General features: G+C 39.2%; 1 protein-coding gene across 4 annotated transcripts in view; it reads right to left on the minus strand.

Annotated features, from left to right (window-relative positions):
- Positions 1-22,352, minus strand: part of SLC44A5 (solute carrier family 44 member 5) — a 309,598-nt gene that overhangs the window by 116,713 nt on the left and 170,533 nt on the right. For all 4 annotated transcript variants that reach the window (XM_074334959.1, XM_074334957.1, XM_074334958.1 and 1 more), the window contains exon 2: positions 13,231-13,279. In XM_074334959.1, coding sequence (XP_074191060.1) covers positions 13,231-13,279 — 49 coding nt within the window. The remainder of the gene's footprint in view (positions 1-13,230; positions 13,280-22,352) is intronic.

A 22,352-nucleotide genomic window follows, 5' to 3' on the forward strand; every position in this document is an offset into this window, starting at 1 on the left:
TTACATTAAGAAAAGCAATTAAAGTGGCATGCTAGTGAGTGAAGTGACTTCTTTCAGGCCTTGCCTTTCTGCTTGCTGCTGTACTCTTTGTACTCTTGAGTCCTCTGTGGTTCTATTCACACTTGGCAACCTGGTTCCACTCTGCTGGTTTCTGAATGACATAGAAATCCAATAATGGATGCTGCTACTTGGATTGCCCCCAGAGTCCTCCTTTCACATTCTAGAGCCCAGTCACAAAGTGAGCGCCAGACCCCAGGGCCCAAGCCCTTGGAAGCTGCCTGCTGCCTTCCATCCCTGCGGGCTTTCCAACTGTGTCCACTTGCTGGTCTCCTGCTCCATCTGGACACAAACTACCTCTGCTTTTAAAATAGAATCAAAATGAAACAAAACACATCTCTCTTTCTATTTCCCCACCAAAAGAAGTCCCATTTAAAGTATATGTAATTATTGATGGAGAGCAAGTGAAAAACAAATCCATTAAATAGTAAAACGGCCTGAGCACAACAGTATTTGAAGAATATATTCTTCTCCCACAGCTATGTTTTTCTGATACAGGTATATGGGAATGAAGATAAGTATTAGCTTCTCCAAAAAGAGGAACTAGAAATCTTTTACTTGCAATCACGGTAAAGGTGAAGGGACATTATCTGTGCTGCATGAACCATCAAGGTCACTGTCATTTAAGAATAGAAGATCCAAATGATAAGGGACACAATGTCATGTATGGTCTATCCCCTCCGCCCCAGACATTCATTAGGCAGCTGTGGTCTATGGCAGCTATTACTGCTAAGAGATTCTGCTGCCCGTGTTTACTACCTGGAGCTCCCTGAAGGCAGAGCATCAGATGATCATATAGCCCTACTTAATTCCCTTAACAAATCCTTATAAGAGAGAAAAAAAAATCCCCAATCTTTATCATGACTTTCAGGCTATCATCCCAAATGATCTGTTCAGCTTCATTCCCAAAGTCCTTTTGCCCTGGTCTCTCTCCCACCCCCTCGGGAGCACAATGAGGACAGGCCTACACTTACTTACATGCTGTGGGCCACACGGAGATGTGCTACTAGGTTCCCTTCAAGGAGGACCGGTTGCCCAGTTGTGGCAAGTGTGCTCACAGATAGTCTCTAGCCACCAGCATGTTCAGGATGCGGCTTAGCCGCTTCACCCCAGGTCATACCTTCAAGGAAAGCTGACAAACCAGGGACTGAGCCAGCTGCGCTCATAAAGGTGCTGCCCCTTCAGAGGTACTCCAGACCCTGGGGGATGTAGTACTTGCACCAGGCTCCCTGCAGCATGGACTGAGGCTTTCAGGAGTCTGGTAGCAGACTGATACCGCTTTCTGTGTAATCCCACTTCCTTCCCCTTCTTTTCACAGGTGTGAGCCCTAATAAAGAGCTTGCACCCCAAACTCTATCTCAGCAACTGCTTCTGGAGAACCCAATCTGCAGCACATGCCTCAGTGACTCTGATTCTCTTCTTCATTCTCTGTCAGAATCATTCTCCTCCTCCAAGGTCCAGCTCAAACGATGCCTTCAAGAAACATTGCTTGAGCCTTCCAATCAGGAATAATTATTCATTTTGTTCATTTTATTCTGTCCCCCTGAATTATGCTTGTACCTACATTTAGCAAGTGATTCATTTTTTACATTATAGTTAGTGGTTTAAATTTTAAGTTTATTGAGAGCACAGTCTGTGTCTTACTCATCTCTGTGTGACCCAAGTGATTAACAGATGAATGAAGAAATAAACTAGTGCCTGATCTGGAATCTGCCTACACTTCTTCTTTTTTCCTTCTCTGTGGTAACTGAAATGAAATCTTGTTAATATTTCATATCCAATATTTCATACATGTGCCCAGTTCCTTCTATTTTTCAGCTATATGTTATATCCAGCCTCTGCTTTCCAATCTAACTCAGCAAATCTGCTTTTCATGGTACATGCTTATCTTGTCTTTAAGCCATTGCATAAAAGATGCCTCTTTTGATAGCATGACTCTTCCTTCTAAATATTGTTCAAGACCCTCCTACCATGTGAAACACCCAGGGTATTGCCACCGAACTTCACCTGCCTCAGGATCTTCTGGTTCACATAATTTAGGTACCTAATATGTGTCTAAAAATTGTTACGGTCCATCAGAATCATTGGTGGTTTTTAGGTTCTCTTAAGTCTTTCTAAGACTAAGATAATAATCTCTATATGGGAAATTCAAATGTATATATTCTGGATTAAGAATATGGGTATGTTCACTTTCTCACTTTCCAAAATGACTGCTTCATACTTTCCCCTCTTGGTCCTCAGACACCTGGGCTTGCCACCACATCCACTTCCACCGCCAGCCCACCCTTATCTGATGATCATACCACATATTTTATTGAGAAGTTAAAAGCAAAAGAAAGAATCTGTCTTTTTTGCATCATCAAAACTATTGACACTCAGCATCGCTACCCTTTCCCCTGCTTATCATTTTACACTATGGACTAGGAATCGCTGTTCCTGCCAAAGGCCAGATTTTCCTACCAACCCAACTGTGTTTGGGTTCCATTTTCAGGATTTCATCTCTACAATTTTCTCTTTCTCTTGCATCATCAATGTCCTGGATTGTCTCCAGCACCACCCACTATCACGTTCCAGTATGTTCTATCTTCAGAAAACTCTACTTTGATCCCAGATTCTCCTCATCCTCCAACTTACTGAAAGACTTGTCTCTAGTAGCCCCCTCCCGGTTTTCACCTCACATTCTCTCTCTCCAATCAGACCTGAGTACCCACTTCCTCACTGATATTGCTTTTAATGAGGTCACTGATGATTTTCATGTTGCCCAATCCAACGGTCACTTCTCGATTTTTATCTTACTTGACTTCTCAAAGCAGTCAACAGAGTTTTAAACAACACAACTTTAAAGATAAATAAACAGAAAACAAACTCTTCTTGTAACACTCTTCTTTTAGCTTCTCTAACATCACATTCTTCTGGCTTTTACCCTAACTCACTGGGTGCTCCTTCTGTCTCCTTTGCTGGCTCCCCCTCCTCCTCTTCCTCACCTCCAAATGTAGTGAAACCCAGAGTTTTGTTCTTGGCTCCTTCTCCACCCTCCTAAGTGATCTCATCCATACACTTGGCTCTAAATGTTATCTAAATCTCCATCCTTCAACTTATTCTTCAATGAGCTCCAGACTCATATGTACATCACCACAAGGGTACCCATTCAACATCTCAATCTCTACACAGCCAGAACAGAAGTCTCAACCCCTGCACCAGCAAATCTGTTCCTCCCCTAACTTTCCATTCTTCATATAGGGAATCATCATTCACCCAGTTGTTTAAGTCACAAATCTAGCAGTGATCTGTGGCTCTTTTCTTTCTCTTACCCCTTATATCAGAAAGTACTGCCACCTCTACTACCAGAGTACCATGTTTCCCCGAAAATAAGACCTAGCAGGACCATCAGCTCTAATGTGTCTTTTGGAGCAAAAATTAATATAAGACCCGCTCTTATTTTACTATAACATAAGACCAGGTCTATAATATAATATAATATAATATAATATAATATAATATAATATAATATAATATAATATAATATAATACAATACAATACCGGATCTTATGTTAATTTTTGCTCAGAAAGACACATTAGAGCTGATTGTCGGGCTAGGTCTTTTTTGGGGGAAACACGGTATATCTTGAATCTAGTCACATCTCTCCATCTCCACTACCATCACCCTAGTCTAATCCACTCCTCCACTTAGATGACTAAGTGAAGCTTCTTATTGATCTCTCTGCCCTTGCATTTAAATTCTTGAAACACATTCTCCACACAGTAGTCAGTATGAGTTTTAAAAACATATATTAGATTAACTCAGTGTCCTATTAAAACCCTCCAATGGCTTTTCCATCACACTTACTATAATGTGATTGCAGGGATCTCCTTCCAACCCACTCCCCACCCTGTCCTCCACGCACCATGCTGCACACACTCTTGCCTTCTTTCTGCTCCTTGAGCATACTAAGCTTATTCCTACCTTAGAGACTTTACATTTTGCTGTTCCTCTAGCTGCAATGTTATGTCCTCAATCTTTGCATGGCTGGCTTCTCCTTATCATTCAAGTCTCATTTCAATTGTCACCTCCATAGAAAGGTCTTTCCTCACCACCAAATCTAAATTACTGCTCCTACACACACACCCAGCTGGCACTATCACATCACCCTGTTTTATTTTTTTTCCTTGTACTTATCATCTTATGAAACTGTCATGTTCATTTCTCAGATGTTGTCTGGCCTCTTCCAAGAAAGGATGCTGTCTATCTTGCTCATCACTGTATCTCTAATGCCTAAGGAGACAGGGCATGTAATAGATGATCGATAAATATTGGTTGAATGAGAATAAATGAATATTAATCTTTGGAATAGCAGCCACATCAGACATCCGTCGCTGAGAGCCAGATCCTGTGTTCTCTCTTCCATGACAGAACTTTCCACATTGAAATGTGAAGTCTTTTCAGTTGTCTGTCTCTTATATTATTTGTTAATTCCTTGAGAAAAATGATATCCTACCTTTGTATTATTACCAACTGGCATAATTCTTATAGTGTAAAATGTACTATAAATATTTGCTTAAGAAATTAAGGAAAACAATGATGGGGAGGAAGCAGTATGACATAGAACCTATGGATAAACACAGGAGTGACCCTCAAAAGAGGCTGAATAATGGCCATAGCACTATCACATGTGAGGCAAAACATTCATCATATATTAGTGAAGAGTCATGTATGGGTTTGAACTCCAGGATTTCAAAATTGTTACTTAAAGCACTCGCTGAGATGCTGTCCAAATCTTACATCACTTTCAGAAGACATTAGTGAGATATGAGAGTTCAAATTCCTTAATGTGATGCCCAGCTAACAGGAAAGCAGTACCAGAGTTCTCTGAATGAATTGCATTGCTAGGACTTATGGAATACATCTCACACTATGTTTCCATTCAATTAGGTCTTATGAAATGTCCACAGAGGGCGTGACACCATATATAGTGTATGTTGTGTCAAACCAGGTCAAAGATTTACAGGCTCCAGTAAATCAGCATATTCTGTTTATCTCATTCTTTTTATGTCAGAGTAAAGTCATTAAAATGTTATGACCTTTTGCTTGATCTGTGGTCCAAGTCTGGAAAAATAAAGTTCAAATAGCTACAATTTGCACCCTGTGATAAAGGACATGGAGATGGCATTTATTTGTTTATTTATCTTTAATAGAAAAAACTCACCTGAAAGAGGATGCAAATTAAATGAATGCTGACATTTTTAAAAACAACCCTGGAAGAAATAACCCCATTCTTTTTTTTTTTTTAATTAAAGTTTATTGGGGTGAAAATTGTTAGTAAAGTTATATAGATTTCAGGTGTACAATTCTGTATTACATCATCTATATATCACATTTGTGTTCACCACCCAGAGTCAGTTCTCCTTCCATCACCATATATTGGGTCCCCTTTACCTTCATCTACACCCCCCTTCCCCTTCCCCTTCCCCTCTGATAACCACTAAACTATTGTCTGTGTCTATCAGTTTTTGTTTCTTCATTTGTTTGTCTTGTTCTTCTATTGTTTTCAGGTTTATATACCACATATCAGTGAAATCATATGGTTCTCTACTTTTTCTGTCTGACTTATTTCGCTTAGCATTATACTCTCAAGATCCATCCATGTTGTCACAAATGGTACTATTTCATCTTTTCTTATGAAATAACGCCATTCTTTATGAACAGAATGCCGTCCAAGGAGTACGTGCTCTAACTGGTGGTATACTGAGAGAGGGTGAAAAAGCCAGGCCTCATCATTAAGTACTTGCACATATGCTGAATACAGACCTTTGTCCTCCAATTGCAAACCAGATAACAAGACAATACATGAGTACCAAAAGCTAGAGAGAAGTCACATGTAGCATGTGCAGTTTATCATTCATTGCAAAAGCTGCGAGATTTCAGCAAAGAGAAGGCACTCAAAGGCTGGGGTAAGAGGAGGCAGACCCTGAGCAGGTCGATGGAGCAAGGAAGACGACCACTTTATGTGACAGTAAGGTGCTTCCCCCAAACTTGAGAGAATAAAAAATAATACTGCTTTCTGAGTTACACTGTGAAATCCATACATAATTAAAACAGAGATGTACATAGTTACCTCAATGAGACTGCAAGATTTCCAGTTCACCAAGCCTTGACTTTCAACTTGTTGAATTTATGAATGTATCCACAGAGAAGTAAAAATGATGAAACAGCTCTGCCCATCCAAGCATTCTCCAGGTTAGGCACCAAGTTAAACTGCTATGAGGCTCAATGTGCAGACTCTGCTCTGCTGACGGGCAGCACAGGCTGGCAAAGCCTGATGCCATCACATCCCACTCATGTCATCTCTTTGTTCCGACTGAATACTCATAAAGCAACCTTGTGATAATTAGGTTTCTCATGTAGTTTGCCTAAAGGGACGTCAGGACAATGGGAACACCAGGCTTTCTCAACAATGACATTTCTCAGTGTAAATTACTGCACTGGCATTCTGGTTTTACATATCAGTTTCTTGTGAATTTTGTTAGCGCCAGTCATCATCCTTGAGTTGGAGTAATTCTAGGGCACTGACCAAAATCAATTTTCAGACCCTGTAGAAATGTACATGACTGGTTGGGCTCAATAGAGAGCTCAATTCAAGGGTTTAGAAACCCCAGAGAGAGCAGTTTAGGGAGATGTTCTTAAGACAAATTTGTGTCGGGATTTTATTATCATATTAAGGTGCTTGGAGTTAATTTGTAGGCAGTGGGAACTCACCGGTGAAATTTGAATAGAGTGTGTGACATGATCCAAACTGTCACTAATGGGTCTGCTATGTGCAACTCTACTTAGCAGAACTCATAGCTTAATTGAGGAGCTAGCCAAGCAAACTATTAATTACAGCACACTGTTATAAGTGCACAGAGCACTCAGAACACCAAGGAAGGTATCCGCAGTTCACTCTAGGGGTGACCAGGAAACACTACTCAGAAGAGAAAACTTACACATTTTTAAATTAGACTTTAATATTACTTCAAAATGTCCCCTTTATTTGGATACTTTTGTTTTTTGTTTGGTTGGGTTTTTTTAGTTAAAAGAAAGATATCAATATTTCAAAGATTTTCAGAAGTATATTTCTTTCTACTAAATATTCCCACCTGGTTATGCCACAGGCATCCCAAACTCAACACTTCAAAACCTAAACTCATGGTTTTCTCTGTTCTTCATAATCATTCCTGGTCATCCTCATGTGTTCCCTACTTTGGAGACTATAATTATTAGCCACAGTTATGCTAGAGTCTCTCCTCTACCCCAACATACAATCAGTCCTAAGGCCTTACAGATTTTTGTCTTCTCATTGCCTCTTAGATTGCTTCTCTCCTCGGATCACTGCCCTAGTCCACGTTTTAACCATTTGTCAGCTGGTTTTCTATGTGGTATTCTGCCTTCATTCTAACTACCGTAACTTATGTCTTTTCCAGTATATATTCAGTGTTAAAGCTAGGATGATAGTTCATAAAATCATTCCACAAATACATATTGTGTCACAGGCTTTTCTAACTCCAGGGGATGCAATGATGAACAAAAAAGACAAGGATCTGTCTTCTCATAGACATGATACTCTAGACAGACATCAATTGTGTAAGCAAAGAAATGAATAAAGCAGTTTTCAATAGTGATAAATACTGTATAGTAAATACTGTAATTAAATGGTATGACAAAGAGTGTCTGGGCGACTGGGTTGTCAGGAAGGGCTCTTGGACAGTAACAGTTAAGAGCTGGATGATAAGAGGGAGCCTGCCATGTAAGAGTCTGTGGACACAGCACTTCAGGCAGAGGAAAAACAAATACAAAGTCCCCAAGATGGAAACAAGTTTAGGACGTTCAAGAAACGGGAAAAAGACTAGTATGATTATAATGAGAGGGGAAGATAGAGAAAGTGGTAGGGGATGAGGACAGCAAATTACACAGAAGGCACTCATGTAGGACCCAGTGAGTTTGAGTTTTAATCTAAGTGCTATGGGCAGCTATTAAAAATATGTAAGTAGAAGAATGGCATGAATGAATTTATGATTTGAAAGCTCACTCAGGGTTTTGTGTGGAGAATGGATTCGAGAAAACCAGGAGTGAAAGAAGGGAGACCATTCTAGAGTCCAGTACAAAAGTATAGACAGGATGTGTAGTGCCCTGGATAGGGGTGATAGTAAGAAAGATGAAGCAGTAGTTGGCTTGGGGATACATTTTGGAGTGAAAGCCAGTAAGACTTGATGATAGAATGAATATGGGAGCTAGGAAAAGCAAATATCTATCACCTGAATAAAACAGAATGGATATTGGTATCATTTCCTGAAACGGCAAAAACTAAGGGAAAGAAGTTTTATTGCTCTGGGGTCAGAATAGGAATCAAGCGTTCTTTTAGACAAATTATGGTCGAATAAGTATTATGAATCCAAAGAGAGACACCAAATAGGCAGCTAAATACAGAAATATGCAGGTCAATGGAGGGGTCATTGGTAGTGATGTAAGCTTGGGATTCACTGACAAGATAATATTTAAAGTTACTGGCCTAGTCTAAAAGTAGACTAGAGAGAGAAGAGTAGAAGGCCAAGGCCCAAGTCCCGTGGCACTCCAGCCTTGGGAGATCATGCAGAGGTTGAAGAGCCAGAAAAAGAGACTGGAAAGGAGAGGCCAATGAGGTGGAAAAGGCTTCAGGTGAGTATGATATCAAGGAAACCAAGAGAAAAGAGCTTTTCAGAAAGGAGAGATTGGTCACCTTTGTCAGATGTCACTACAAGATTAAAACAAAAAATTAAAACAAGTATGGTCACCCACCGTACTTGGCAATATGGAAGTCATTGGTGACCTCAGTATCGGGTTGAGGAGAGTCGAGAGGAATAAGTCTGTATTGGAGTATATGTGAGGAGAGAAAGGAGAAATAGCAAATAGAGAAATCTAAAGCAAATATAACTATGCAACTACCCTGATTAAAAGCAAAAAACAAAGTGGCTTTCCATTCATTTCATGCCCTTTAGAATAAAGTTCAAACGCCTTACCTAAGGGTACAATGCTCTTATCTCAGCTCTTGCTACCAAAGGAATTTTATTTCCCAACCTTACTCTCCTTCCCTCTTACATAGGTACTTGTAAAACATGACTCATGCAGTCTCTTCCTTCACACATCTAGCACTCTCTGGGTCACTCTTTGCCCTTTCCTACACAAAGCGAAACTCTTACAGGGTCCTTCAGTACCTTTCAAGCGTGATCATACCACGCAAGCAGCATTATCCTGACACATGATTTACTCTCTCCTTAGGGTTTCCATTGCAACCTGCACAGCTATGTTGTGTTTACCTCACTATCATGCAGTCTGGTTTGACTGCATCTCTGCTCTCCTCTCCTCCAACGCAAACATATACAACAGGACAAGGACAAATTTTTAAGCTCGGGATCATGTCTAGGAGGTAGGTGTCCCTGGTTCTTGCTCTAAGATCTTGTACAGAGTAGTATTCGCCAAGTGTTTGCTAAACAAAAGTTTCTAAAATGCTAAATTGATTGTCAATTTCTTTCTCAAAATTCTTCAATGTCTCCTCAGAGTCTATAGAATAAATATCAAACACATTGATATGTTGTATAAACCCTTGGTGATTTTGCCTGTTCTTACCCCTCCAGTATCATTTCTCCCTACCTCAGCCCATTGCTCGTGCCTCCTACCACTTATGCACATACACACTGGGTGTTCTGCTTACACTGAACCACTTCCAGGACAATTGTTCTCAAACCTCTATACTTGGATGTGTGTCACTGACCTTTCTTAGAATGTATTCAAAAACCAGCTGAAGGATCCCCTCTGCTCTGAAGTTTTTCTAGACTCCTCTTTCCTTACTCCTAGCACTGCTGGACACACTCGCCTTCGTTTCCAGAACCCCTGTCAATAACTATATTATTGCACTTACCATATTAATCCCTTTATTATCTGCCTTTCCTATTAGACTGCAAGTTCGCTTGGGCAGGAACTTTCCATGATAATAGGCCTCACCTTTAGATATTTAAGTCTCCTCTACAGTGACAAGAAGCACACTGATTACTTCAACAAGAAGCAAATACGAGAACTGCATAACTTTAGGAGATTGCATTGTGTTATCACAATCATTTGCGATGTCCACTTGATCATGGTACTTCAGAATTCACAAGAGCATGGGGTGAGCATCAGCATGTGTATATCTTAGGTCAGAAGCCCAACTCTTCCTTCTGTGCTTTGGCATTAAAAGTTGATTCCCAGAGTCATAGAGTTTCAAGATTGAAAAAGAACTCTGAGGTCATTTAGATGAACTCCTCAATATGAACAAACCCCCTCTACGACATTCATAATCAATGCCTCTTCATTCTCTCCTGGAACCTTTCATTATAGTGAAATTGCTGCTCCCCGCAATGAATGCTTCAGGTACAAATAAATGCATCTTATCACATTTTAGACAGATTTTCCACCTTCTATAATAGTTATTTTCAGCATTGTCAAACCTATCAACTTTATTAGTATGAGTCATATGTCCTTCCTCTATTTTGCGTATAAGGAAGGGAAGAGAAAGGCAATTATGGAACATGCAAGGCTTTCATTTCTATTTACCTGTCTACCTATATGCTGCCTCTTTCCAGAAAAGATCTTAAATGAAATGACTTTAAATACCTGGATGCAATGGAGTTGTTAAAATAGAAATAGAAATTCAAACTCCTGAAAAGAAATTCTTTACTCAAAGGCTAACGCAGTTGCTGGCACTGAACTTAAATTTACCCATGGGCTTTCTACACATCAGTATAAAAGGAGAAATACAGTGGATTACACAGTTCTCCTTGTCTGATAGAAGAAAGCGCACTGATTCTCCATTAAACGGATGTTTTTCTTGGTTCCAAATTACAAGAGGAATTTCTCATGTAGCATCTTATAAAAGAGATGTATTTCTTTGTTTTCTATGTGCATTCATTTTGCCCTCTCATGTATGGCCAAGAATAGTGCTGAACACCCCCTTAAATGTTTACAAACCTCAGAACCTCAATCCAACACTAACTAATCTTTTTTAAAATTTTGTTGAATATAGGGGAGAAAACATGGGCACTGGATAATTACGTTTCCAAAACGGGCTGGGAAAATACCTTAGACTATCAAAACCATTTTTATGAGTCTTTAATAAAAAAAAACTAAAAAAAAACATTTTTATTTTTGGTTAACATTATGAGGCAATAGCTTCCATATACCCAATTCTTAGTATATGGGAACAAATAAGAAACTGAGTTAATCTCTCTTGTGGCATTACCATCATCTCTTCTGGAAACAACTACAGCTGGGTGATCACTAGGCACAAAATGATGCCCTTGTGAATGGAGAGAGTGTACAGAACACAGTGGATGACAAGCAGAGAGCGCTGGGAGGGTCTGCCTGAACACCTGATAAGCCTGGCTCTCTCAGGACGAAAGTGGCGTCATGTAAGCAAAAGGTGTTTTGAAAGCTGGCCTTGTTGCTAGAGGTAATGTGAAGAATCTGGGGTTTCTTACTTGCTCCTTAAACACCCCAATTATTTTCCCAGAGAGGGCATGGTAGAACCCTGCAGCCTGAAAAGTTACAAATGGACTCACTGTGTCCTATAGTTAAGCCCCTGTGGTTTTACAATACCTCCCCCTGTTCTTGGATTGAAGAGTGGGGGAGGTATGGCCGAGTAATGATCTTTTTACCTCTGAAGGTCTTTGTGGTGCCTAGGGCATCACAAAAGGTCCGAGGTAAAAAAAATAAATTACTGTCCTCACAGTGATTATCAGAGTTGTGTAGACTTTACTTGGACTACCTGGTTCCATCATTAAATTCTAAGTAAGGGAGTACACAGGGATCTCACCTCTATCCCCACACATGAAGCCAGCCAGGCCTAACTGCTTCCTTCTCTATGGCTAGAAAAGGCACACGTGTAATCTGTATTTCATCTGTTCAAATGTGGCAGCTCATTTTTTATTTCTTCCCCTTCTCCTTTTTCTCCTCCTTTTCGTTCTTCCTCCTGCTCCTCCTCCTCATCATCACTAGTGTTGAAGAATCTGGATTATATCTAAAGTTCCCTTGAAGCTAATTAGCTAAATTCAATTCTCAAAAATTAGTTATTATAAAATGAATGCAAGTACAGCAAAAGTAACTTTCATATTGAAGAGGCTGTTTGCACACTGGATAACAAAATGTATTCATGGTGTTACCATCGAGAGAATGAGAGAGATTTCAGAATTATTCTAAAGAAGGCATCGATAAACCTTTGAATGAGTAACCAGAAACAAATGACTTGTATTTTACAGAATTAGAACAAACTGAATGCACATTTGTTTAAAGCTGGGCTAGCAGAGGGACATAACAGTAAATGCTAATGTACATGGTGATGGTTGGCAAGTGCAAATAAGCATGCTGGTCATTATCCCACATCACAGTTTATTATGACATACAACTGCCAGAAATCAATGTCAAAGCTAAGCAGAATCCAAATACCAACATCATAATTTACTCTTCATTTTTAGCTATTCTACCCTGCAAGCCCCCTTTTTGATTAGCAAGAAGCCTGGGAATAAAGGGTAAAAAAATAATAATAATAATAAAAGAGGTCTATGAGTTATTGGATCATTTTTAAATGCCATGCAACCTTGGGGGAGAAGCACCAATTGAGACAAGTACGTATTTCCCCAGAGTATTTTAAAACATGCTAAAGCGTACATGATGCATTGGTGCATGGTTGCCTCAAAGAAAGCTCTTTGCTTTTGGAAGCTGAGTGGCACAAATACCTGGTGTGGAGGAAGTTGGCATAGCAACTCTGCCTTTGCAATGGCGAATCACAGAGTAAACAGGTGCATGAAACAACTACTCGAATGTGTTCGCTTCTCCACAAAGTGCTTAAATCTCATAAAGCTTTTTAAATTTTTTTTTTTTTTTTTTGGCTTCTCTTTTTGAGAAATACAAACTTAAACAGCTCATTTGCTAAACAGGAAAGGATATTCATGGCTCATGGATAGATTTATTCTGTGTAATTTCCCTGCATAAATAAGGTGACATTTAGGCTAAAAATAAGTCATTTTCCCCTCATAGGAGACACAATTGTCAATTGACTGGAAAGTGGTACCAAAAAACAAGCTTTCTGTGGTTTGTTAAAAAATATATTCCCAAGAAAAGAATTGCTTACCTGTTGACAACAGGTCCTTTGAAATCTGGATCAAATGTCCTTGGATCACCTGCATTTAAAACAAAGAGCTTTTTAAGGATAAAAGCCAACAATATGACAAATCAACACATATAAAATATTAATGAAGGAAAATCTACATCTTGGCTAGTTCACTGCTCAGTGCAGTGTTGAATTCATTCTTTGGTCCAGTGAGATTTCAATTACGCGTTGGTTACACCTGTCGATCCTTCGCCCTCTCTCCAGCTAGAAGCAAGACTGAAAAGAACTCTTAATGACCATATTCTATGCACCCTATGCACATGTCCTCTCACTGTTCCGAGTAGCAGCATTATGGAGTACATACTGGGTAGTGACATTTGAAGCCTTACTAGTCTGCAAAACGATTTTACCACCTGCCATCGCCAAGTATCGCTGAGTACTTGTGAGGTGCACAGCATAACAGAGATGCCCGCTTATTCCCAGTCTCCCTTTCCTCTCAGTAAATCAGGTTTTCCTTCAAAAAGTTGGAATATTAGTAACTGTTGGTCTCTGCCATGTTGGCTGTTTGGAATATACAAACCATTATTATATAAATGTCATTTTTATTGATTTTATTTTTAGATCTACTACCAGACTTTATGCCATCTGGGGCGATGCCCTAGTCATTCATTGTTGCATCATGATTGCTGTACATCACCCTCATCTTTAAACAATACAAGGTACATATGAAATGGCTTTGTTTCCCTCACGTGTACTATATGGGCAGACACAGTAATAAATTCTGTAAAACAATTTCTGGCTGAAGATCTGAATTTTGTAATCCCTAGCCCATGACTTTTCTCCCCCAACCTAAGCGCTACCACCCTCTCCTTTAGGATTTTGTCCCCGTATGAAGGACTGGTACTGAATTAAGGACAGAATTTCAAAAGGGACTGGAAAGAGCCCCCTGTGTGTCAGCAATCTAACTTTGCCTATACTCTATGGGGAAATTAAGCTGAGGACTCAAAGGCTTCTTTAATGTCATCACAGGCTGGTGGTAGAACAACAGGAAGGGAAGGACAGACTTGCAACAGAAATCCAAGAGCCAATCTTTTAATGAATATTCAGAAAACACCTACTGTATGCTGAGAACTCTGAGGGGATATAGAAGATAGATAAGGCGGCTTCCCTATCTTGGAGACCTTCCAACTGGTGGGGCAAGATCCACACATTGACTCATTCAACAAATATTTCTTGAGAATCTTTATATACCAGGCCCTGTGTTGTACCACATGAACAATGAATATACCACATAAAACAATTCATAAAGTACTAAATTGTGTGGTATTGGCTTTAAGTGTTATAAGAGTTCCGAGAAATTAGGTTTCATCAAGGACTAGAGCAGTCAAGGGGATTCAATAAATAAGAGTTTTTGTGAAAGACTGGAGCAAAACAAAAGGGGAAGGAAAAACATTCTGGGTAGGTGAAGCTAGAACTCGATTAAATTCAGTAACTATCCATCACCTGTTACACACTCTGCATTAAAAGAGGCATTGCGGGGGATACAAGGTTTAGTGAAACACCGTCTCTATCTCCAACAAGTTAACAAACTGGAGAACAGGGAGAGAAATAAGAAAAGTACACAAATCACTATAATACAAGGCAGTATATGATATTATAAGAGGGGCACAAAGAAAGTGCTAGGAGAGTTCTAAGGAAGGAAAGGCCATGTTGAGTTGAGATTAGTCAGGAAGGCCTAGAGCCACAATAGTTTGAGACAGACAGGTACTGTTTAGACCTGTAGAGATGAATGAAGTCACAGAAAGTTAGGAATGGCTATCATGTTTGTATGGATGGTGAAAAGATCAGCCTGGATAATGGGATAGGAGGAGGAAAAAACAAAGCTGAACAGATAGTACGGGATCAGACTACAGAACGCATAGAAAACCAAGGATGGAAGTTATTTTTTTTAAATATATATATATAATTTTATTAGTTTCAGGTGCACAAGACAAAGCAATACTTAGATGTTTATCATTTATATCCCTCACACTGTGTGAACCCCCCTCCCCCCATCCACTATCCCTCTGACATCGCACAGAGCCATTACATTTCCACTGTCTCTATTCCTAATGTTGTACTCCGCTTCCTGTAACCATATATGGAAGTTATTTTATATACTCTAGGCCATTGGGAGCCATAGAAGGATTCTGAACAAATTGGTGACATGGTAGAAGCAGTGCTTAAGAGCAAACTAGCAGTAGTATGCAAGTTGTATTACAAGGTGTAAAATCCAGGAGACCAACTGAGACCAACTAGGAGTCTATTGCAATAAGAGAAGTGAAGTAATGTGAGCCTCTGCCCAAGTGGTGATGGAAGTAATGGAAAGAGAGATTCAAGGTTCATCACAGAGTGGTCGTGTGGCTCACGGGCCAAGAGTAATGGCTCTGGAGTCAGACTGCTTGTCCTCTGTCGCTTTCCATCAGAATGAGCCCAGACACGTCATTTCACTCCTTTGAGTCTCAGTTTCCGTATTTGTAAATGAGGATAATAATAGTACCTGTGCCATAAAGTTGTTGTGAGGAGTAAATGAGTTAGTACTTGTAAAAGTGCTTAGAATAGTGGCTGGCCCTTAGTAAACCCCCAGTGAATGCTCATTAGTAGTCATATAATTACACGAAAAGATAAATAGCACTTGATGAACGGTAGATTTGGAGTGTAAAAGACAGAAGTCAAATATGACTCCAAATCAAGAAACTGTAGACCTAGAAATTATGATACTCAATCACTTCTGGTCTTTTGCCTTGGTTTAAGGAAAGGTCGCTGCTATCAAAACAGTTGAGAACGTTAATAGGTGGGAGAATTTATAAAGTTATTATAAGAAAAAAAGAGCATGAGATTTATTTTGCTTTTTTTGAGTTTGAAGTGACATCTTTTTTTTTTTTTTGAAGTGACATCTAATTGAAAGTCCAGCATTCACCGCAGTTAAGAAACTGGAGCTTTGGGTCGTCTTGACATATTAATACATATTTAGAAGTCAAAGATTATGTCACGAAAAGAGATGGACTCCGTAAAGAAGAACAGAATGTCGGGATCTGTCAGGTATATAGAGCAATGTTATCATAATGACAATAGCAATCATACTTAACATGTTTTTAGCATTAAATGCTAAGCATTGTGCTAAGTGCTTTCATGCATTATTTTGTTACTTTGACACAATAACCTTATTATATAGGTGGATTGAAAACTATTATAACCCTCATTTTACATATGTAAAAAACAAGGTATGGAGAGGCTAAGGAACGTGCCCATTGTCACACAGCTGATAAATGACCCCCCTGGGTTCCACACTCTGCCGGTCTCACTGCAGCAAAACAAATCCCATTAGTCATACCTTCCCATGCCAACATTGGTTCCTACTCCAGGGGAAGTGTGTAAAATGTTTCCTGTTTGAGACTGTCTGTATATACTTCAGTGTCAAGTTCTCTGCCACATTGTCAGCTTCTCTTTTTTGACTGCTTGTCTGACTCTGCCTCCTAACAACAAATACATTTCAGGGTGTCTAATCCCCCTTTCTCTGGGAACTGACCTCTCTCATCCACAGGAGTGAGTCTCCAGCAGCCAAGTCTCTCCCATGCGTCTATTCCCTGACTATCAGTGACTGGACCTGGTTTGGACACGAGACCGAAGCTGGGCCAGTCACTCCTGGCCACTCTATCCCAGGAATTTAGAATTAGAATGGACAGTGAGTTTGTCAGTGGGAGATTAGAACTGCAAGATATAAAACTCGAAGAGCAGAGAAGCAGAGAAAGCTAGCTTTCAGAAAGGAATTACTGCAGCAAATGTACAAAGAGAAGCCGAGATAGAAAACGTGGTGGACTTGAGCTTCCTGTTCCAGTCCCTACCAGACCGGAGGCTCAGGGTTGAGTTTCATGAGATACCTTGTATCCTTATACTAAAGTCCCCTTCCTTGCTTTTTTTGCTAGTTCACTTCGGTTCTGGGCAACTGAAGAGTCCCACCAATATATGCACTTGCTTAGCTCGACTGATGTTTCAACAATTTATTTTAACCACATTTATTATATTCTTGCAATGAACAGGTGGTGGAGATTCAGGCCAGAAGGGAGAGGCAGGAGATACTTAAAGTGCTCAATGAAAGGAATCTACAACCTGGAATACTTTATCCAGCAAGGTTATCATTTAGAATTGAAGGAGAGATAAAGAATTTCTCAGACAAGTGAAAACTAAAGGAGCTCACAACCACTGAACCAGCCTTACAGGAAATGTTAACAGGTCTTCTTTACTTCTTTATGCAGGAAAAAAAAGGCCATAATCAGAAATAAGAAAACACAGGGTAAAAAAAATCTCACTGGTAAAGGCATTATATAATAATCACATTGAATCAACCACTTTAAAAGTTAATAGGAAGGTTAAAAGACAACAGTAGCAAAATTCACTACAACTACAATAAATAATCAGGAGATACACAAAACAAAAAGATATAAAACATGACATCAAAAACATAAAGAGGAGAGGGAGGAGTAAAAACTTTAGAATGCAATTTTAGAATGCAATTGAACTTAAATGCCTGTCAGCTTAAAATCGACTGCTATAGATATAGATGGATACATAGGAACCACATGGCAATCATAAACCAAAACTGTACAAAAAAAAATCCACAAAAAGTGAAGAGAAAGGAATCCAATCAAAATACTACAGAAAACCAACAAATCAAGGATAAATTCTTTTTTTTAAATTAAACTTTATTGGGGTGACAATTGTTAGTAAGGTTACATAGATTTCAGGTATACAATTCTGCATTACAGTCATCTATATATCCCATTGTGTCTTCACCAGAGTCATTTCTCCTTCCATCACCATATATTTGATCCCCTTTACCCTCATCTACCAATCCCCTCCCCCCTTACCCTCTGGTAACCACTAAACTATTGTCTGTGCCTATGAGTTTTTGTTTCTCATTTGTCTGTCTTGTTCTTTTATTGTTTTTGGTTCATATACCACATATCAGTGAAATCATATGGTTCTCTGCTTTTTCTGTCTGACTTATTTCGCTTAGCATTATAATCTCAAGATCCATCCATATTGTCGCAAATGGTCCTATTTCATCTTTTCTAACCGCTGAATAGTATTCCATTGTGTATACATACCACAACTTCTTTATCCAGGATTGGAAGAATCAGCATAGTTAAAATGGCAATATTACCCAAAGCAATGTACAGATTTAATGCAATCCCCATCAAAATCCCAATAGCATTTTTTAAAGAAATAGAACAAAAAATCATCAGATTTGCTTGGAACCACAAAAGACCCCAAATAGCCAAAGCAATCTTAAGAAAAAAGAACAATGCTGGAGGTATCACACTCCCTGACTTTAGCTTGTACAACAGGGCAACAATAATCAAAACAGCATGGTATTGGCAGAAAAACAGACACATAGACCAATGGAATAGAATTGAGAACCCAGAAATAAAACCACATATATAAGGATGAATTCTTGAGACTAAGTCTGCTTAGTCTCACACTTGAGTAAGAAATACCGGGGGTGCCAAAAAAATGTATACAAGTGGACACTTCGGTCAACGTTGCTCAAGCAGTAGTCCGCTGTAATCAGAAGAGTGTGGACGCTGATGGTAACCACTTTGAGCACCTCTTGTAATTGCAGAAGTCAAATGTGACTTGTATTCATCTTTTTGTTATCAGTATATATTATTACAATTTTAATACAGTTTTCCTTTCTTAAAATGTGTGTACACTTTTTTGGCATCCCCTGTATAACTTCAACACTGTGTGGTAGCCATGACAGAGACATGAAAGGGGTGCTACGGGGCACAGAGGGGTTCATGAATAGATAAGTGTCTCCAGCTCCTGACTGACTCTAAACTTGGGCTCCACTTTCTACCAACCCACCGGCCCTTGTGCCCTTTGACTTGGACCTTCCACGCTGATGTGAAACACTGTTGCTGGTATTCTTATCGAGCCAGATTTCAGTTCCCCAAACTTGTTGAACAGCTGAAATATCTCAAAATTTTTTGGGGCTAAGGTACATGTTTCTAGCCCTGCCACACCAAATACTACAATTCTGTATGTCTGGGGTACATCTGGAAATGTGTATTTTTAAAAAGTCCCATCAGATAATTCTGTGGCACAATTAGACTTAGAGGGCACTAGACTACTTGATTTACTCTGAATTTCGTTCTTAACCTCTATCTCAGTTCATACACGGTCCTTCATTCTAGCAGCACATAACAGAGAAACCTGATAGAATAAAAGTAAAGCAGGTCATCGCGACGTATATGAGCTTCGGGAAACACCACAATTAAAGGTAAGAGGTGTGATGAAGCTGTTATAGAAAGAGAAACAGAAAAGTGACATTCAGGAAAGCCAAAGAATTTCAAGAAAGAAGGAGGATTATAAATTCCACAGAGAAATGATTATGAAGTGAATGCTTATTTGCACCTGGAACTGCTATAAGGGCTTTAAACACAGATAGGCCATTTTGCACAATTCCGCATAGAACAATGTGAATTGCACCCCCTTGAGCTGTGTGATACAATAACAGTGGTATATTTATTATGTCATGCTATGCTCCTGATAATTCTGTGATGTATACCATTATTATCATTCCATTTTACAGGTGAGGAAGTTGAGGCACAGAAGAGTAAGCAAATTTGCCCTAGCCCACTCAGCTAGCAAGAAGTGGACATGTTGGAAGGCCGATGGTCTGAACCCAAAGCCTGTGTTGGGCCAATTGGCAGTAAATTTCTCTTAGCGACCATAGAGAAATTCCACAGATGAGTAGGGACAGGAGGCAGGTTAAAAGGGGTTAGAAACTTTTATCATCCTGTAATTATTCACTTTTTACATTAAAGATAGGCAAAACTGGTTTCAAAGTATATAGGCTGGCTTTCAATTTTGGTGTGATTTGTACCTCACCAAGTGAAAAAGCAGATTGCAGTGTAAATGAAATGCTATTGTCAAATCTGTCTGAAAAGCTGACACATTCTGATTGTAAAGCCTGGCTGCCATATATTTCAGTTGGAAATACACTAAAACCACAGTCAAATGATAAGATTTAGCTGATTCCATCTAGTAATGACAGCTGGAAAGTGATGACTTCAGCCTGCCCCATTTGCTAGCTGAATTTGTATTGTCATGCAAATTTTTTATTTCCTGAAATCAATACAGGGCATCACTTTTTCAGAGGCCCTCATGTGCTCTAATTGCATCTCTGGAATAAATAGACTGAGGGGCCAGCTAAATGAAAAAAGCCACAGTGTTTCACTATCATATAGCTTAGCTAGTTGAATACAATTCATGTTTCTCACTTAAAGAAAAAGAAAAACATTAAAATTAGATAACCATATGAAAAGCTTCTTAAGTTCACGTGACTCTTTGCTCACCAAAATTATGACAATAGAATCACTAAAAAATATTCATAATATACAGTTACACATTTGCTATTGTAGTTAACAGTTTGTGTTGCACTCATACAATATAATTCTTTTTACTAGAATAATTCATAAAGATCAAGGAAAACAGTCCAGTTAATTAATTCAACTCATGGGTGCAGATTTCATATGACTCTTTTGAATGCAAATGGCAAGATAAAGCAGCCAGTCATGCTTGAAAAACTCTTCTTTAAAAGCAGTCTGTTTCTCAAAGGAAATGACAATATAACAACCATTGATTAGTTATAAAAAGCAGAAATCTGGAACATTTAATTTTATTCCTTCAGTATATTCTCCTGCAGGGAACCTAGTGTGATTTAGAGAGTCAAAGGGGAACTAAGGTGGGGCAAACAAGTATTTTAAGATTTAAAACAGAACTATTATGAGCAAGCAAGTCAGATAACCATAGAATAAGCATGGAAAAAATGGTGTAGTACAAAATTAAGTTTTGTTTTAATATTCAACAACAGCCAGTGGAGAATAATGAATAATTAAATATTTGTTTTACTTCATTTTTCAAATGTGTTTATGGTTTTATGTCTATAAATGAGGGCCTTGGAGGGGTTCCCTTTCCTCCAAGTTTTAACAAAGATAAGGAACCATGTTCTTTGCCGTTTGTTATAGTTTGATGTGCCTACTTCTCAGCCCAACACACATGGCCTTTCATGATCTGGCCTATCACACCAGCCTTATCTCCTCCCATCCCTCACTTCAAACTTGAACTTCTAGCAATTCTGTACTGCTATGTTTCCCCTCCAAAATCAGGTGCTTTGCATCCTAGAGACCTTTGAATAATATGACTTTCCCTTGTTTGTTCCCTTGGCAATGGCTAAAGGAAACCTACAGTTCTCCTTACAAATTCCCAACTCATCCTCGAGGAAAGAATCAGGACCAAGACATTCTACTAGCTACTCTGCCAGTGGGTGGAACCCACTTGGCTAGAGACCAATATTGAGAAATTTCATATAATCCATCCCAAAATAGCTCATTGAATTGATCTCTGAGACATACATACTTCTATAATTTGCACTTAGTACACTGTACCACGAGGACTTTTTATATGCTGTGGTAGACAAATATCCATGTCCTAACCACCCAAACTTGTGAGTACACAGTATGAAAGATTTACACAGCAAAATAAACTCTGAAGATGTGATTAAATTGAGAACCTTGAGATAGGGAGATTATCCTGGATTATCTGGGTCAGCCCAATCACAAGAGTTCTTGAATGGAGACAGAATAGTCAAAGAAGCAGTTATAACAATGTAAAAAAGGTCAGAATGATGCAATGTGAGAAAATGTGGTCATTGCTAGCTTTCAAGATGGAAGGGAATCATGGACCAAGGAATGTGACCACCTCCAGAAACTAGAAAAAGAAAATGAATTCTCCCCTAGAGCCTCTGGAAGGGAATACAGTCCTGCCAATTCCTTGACTGTAGCCCATTGAGACTAATGTTGGACTTCTGACGCCCAGAATTGTAAGATGATAAATTTGTGTGGCATTAAGCCGCCACATTTGTGGTAATTCATTACAGCAGCAAGAGGAAGCTAATACACATGACTATTTCTCCTACTGGATTAACAGCTCCTTTAGGGCAGGAACTAGATCTTGGTTATTGTTCTATTGCTATTACCTACTTTGGAGCCTGGTATATACATAACGGGCACTCAAATGTTGATAGAGTAAATCTAAAA

The sequence above is a fragment of the Rhinolophus sinicus genome, linkage group LG06 (genome assembly GCF_036562045.2).
Source record: "Rhinolophus sinicus isolate RSC01 linkage group LG06, ASM3656204v1, whole genome shotgun sequence".
NCBI classification, from domain to species: Eukaryota; Metazoa; Chordata; class Mammalia; order Chiroptera; family Rhinolophidae; genus Rhinolophus; species Rhinolophus sinicus.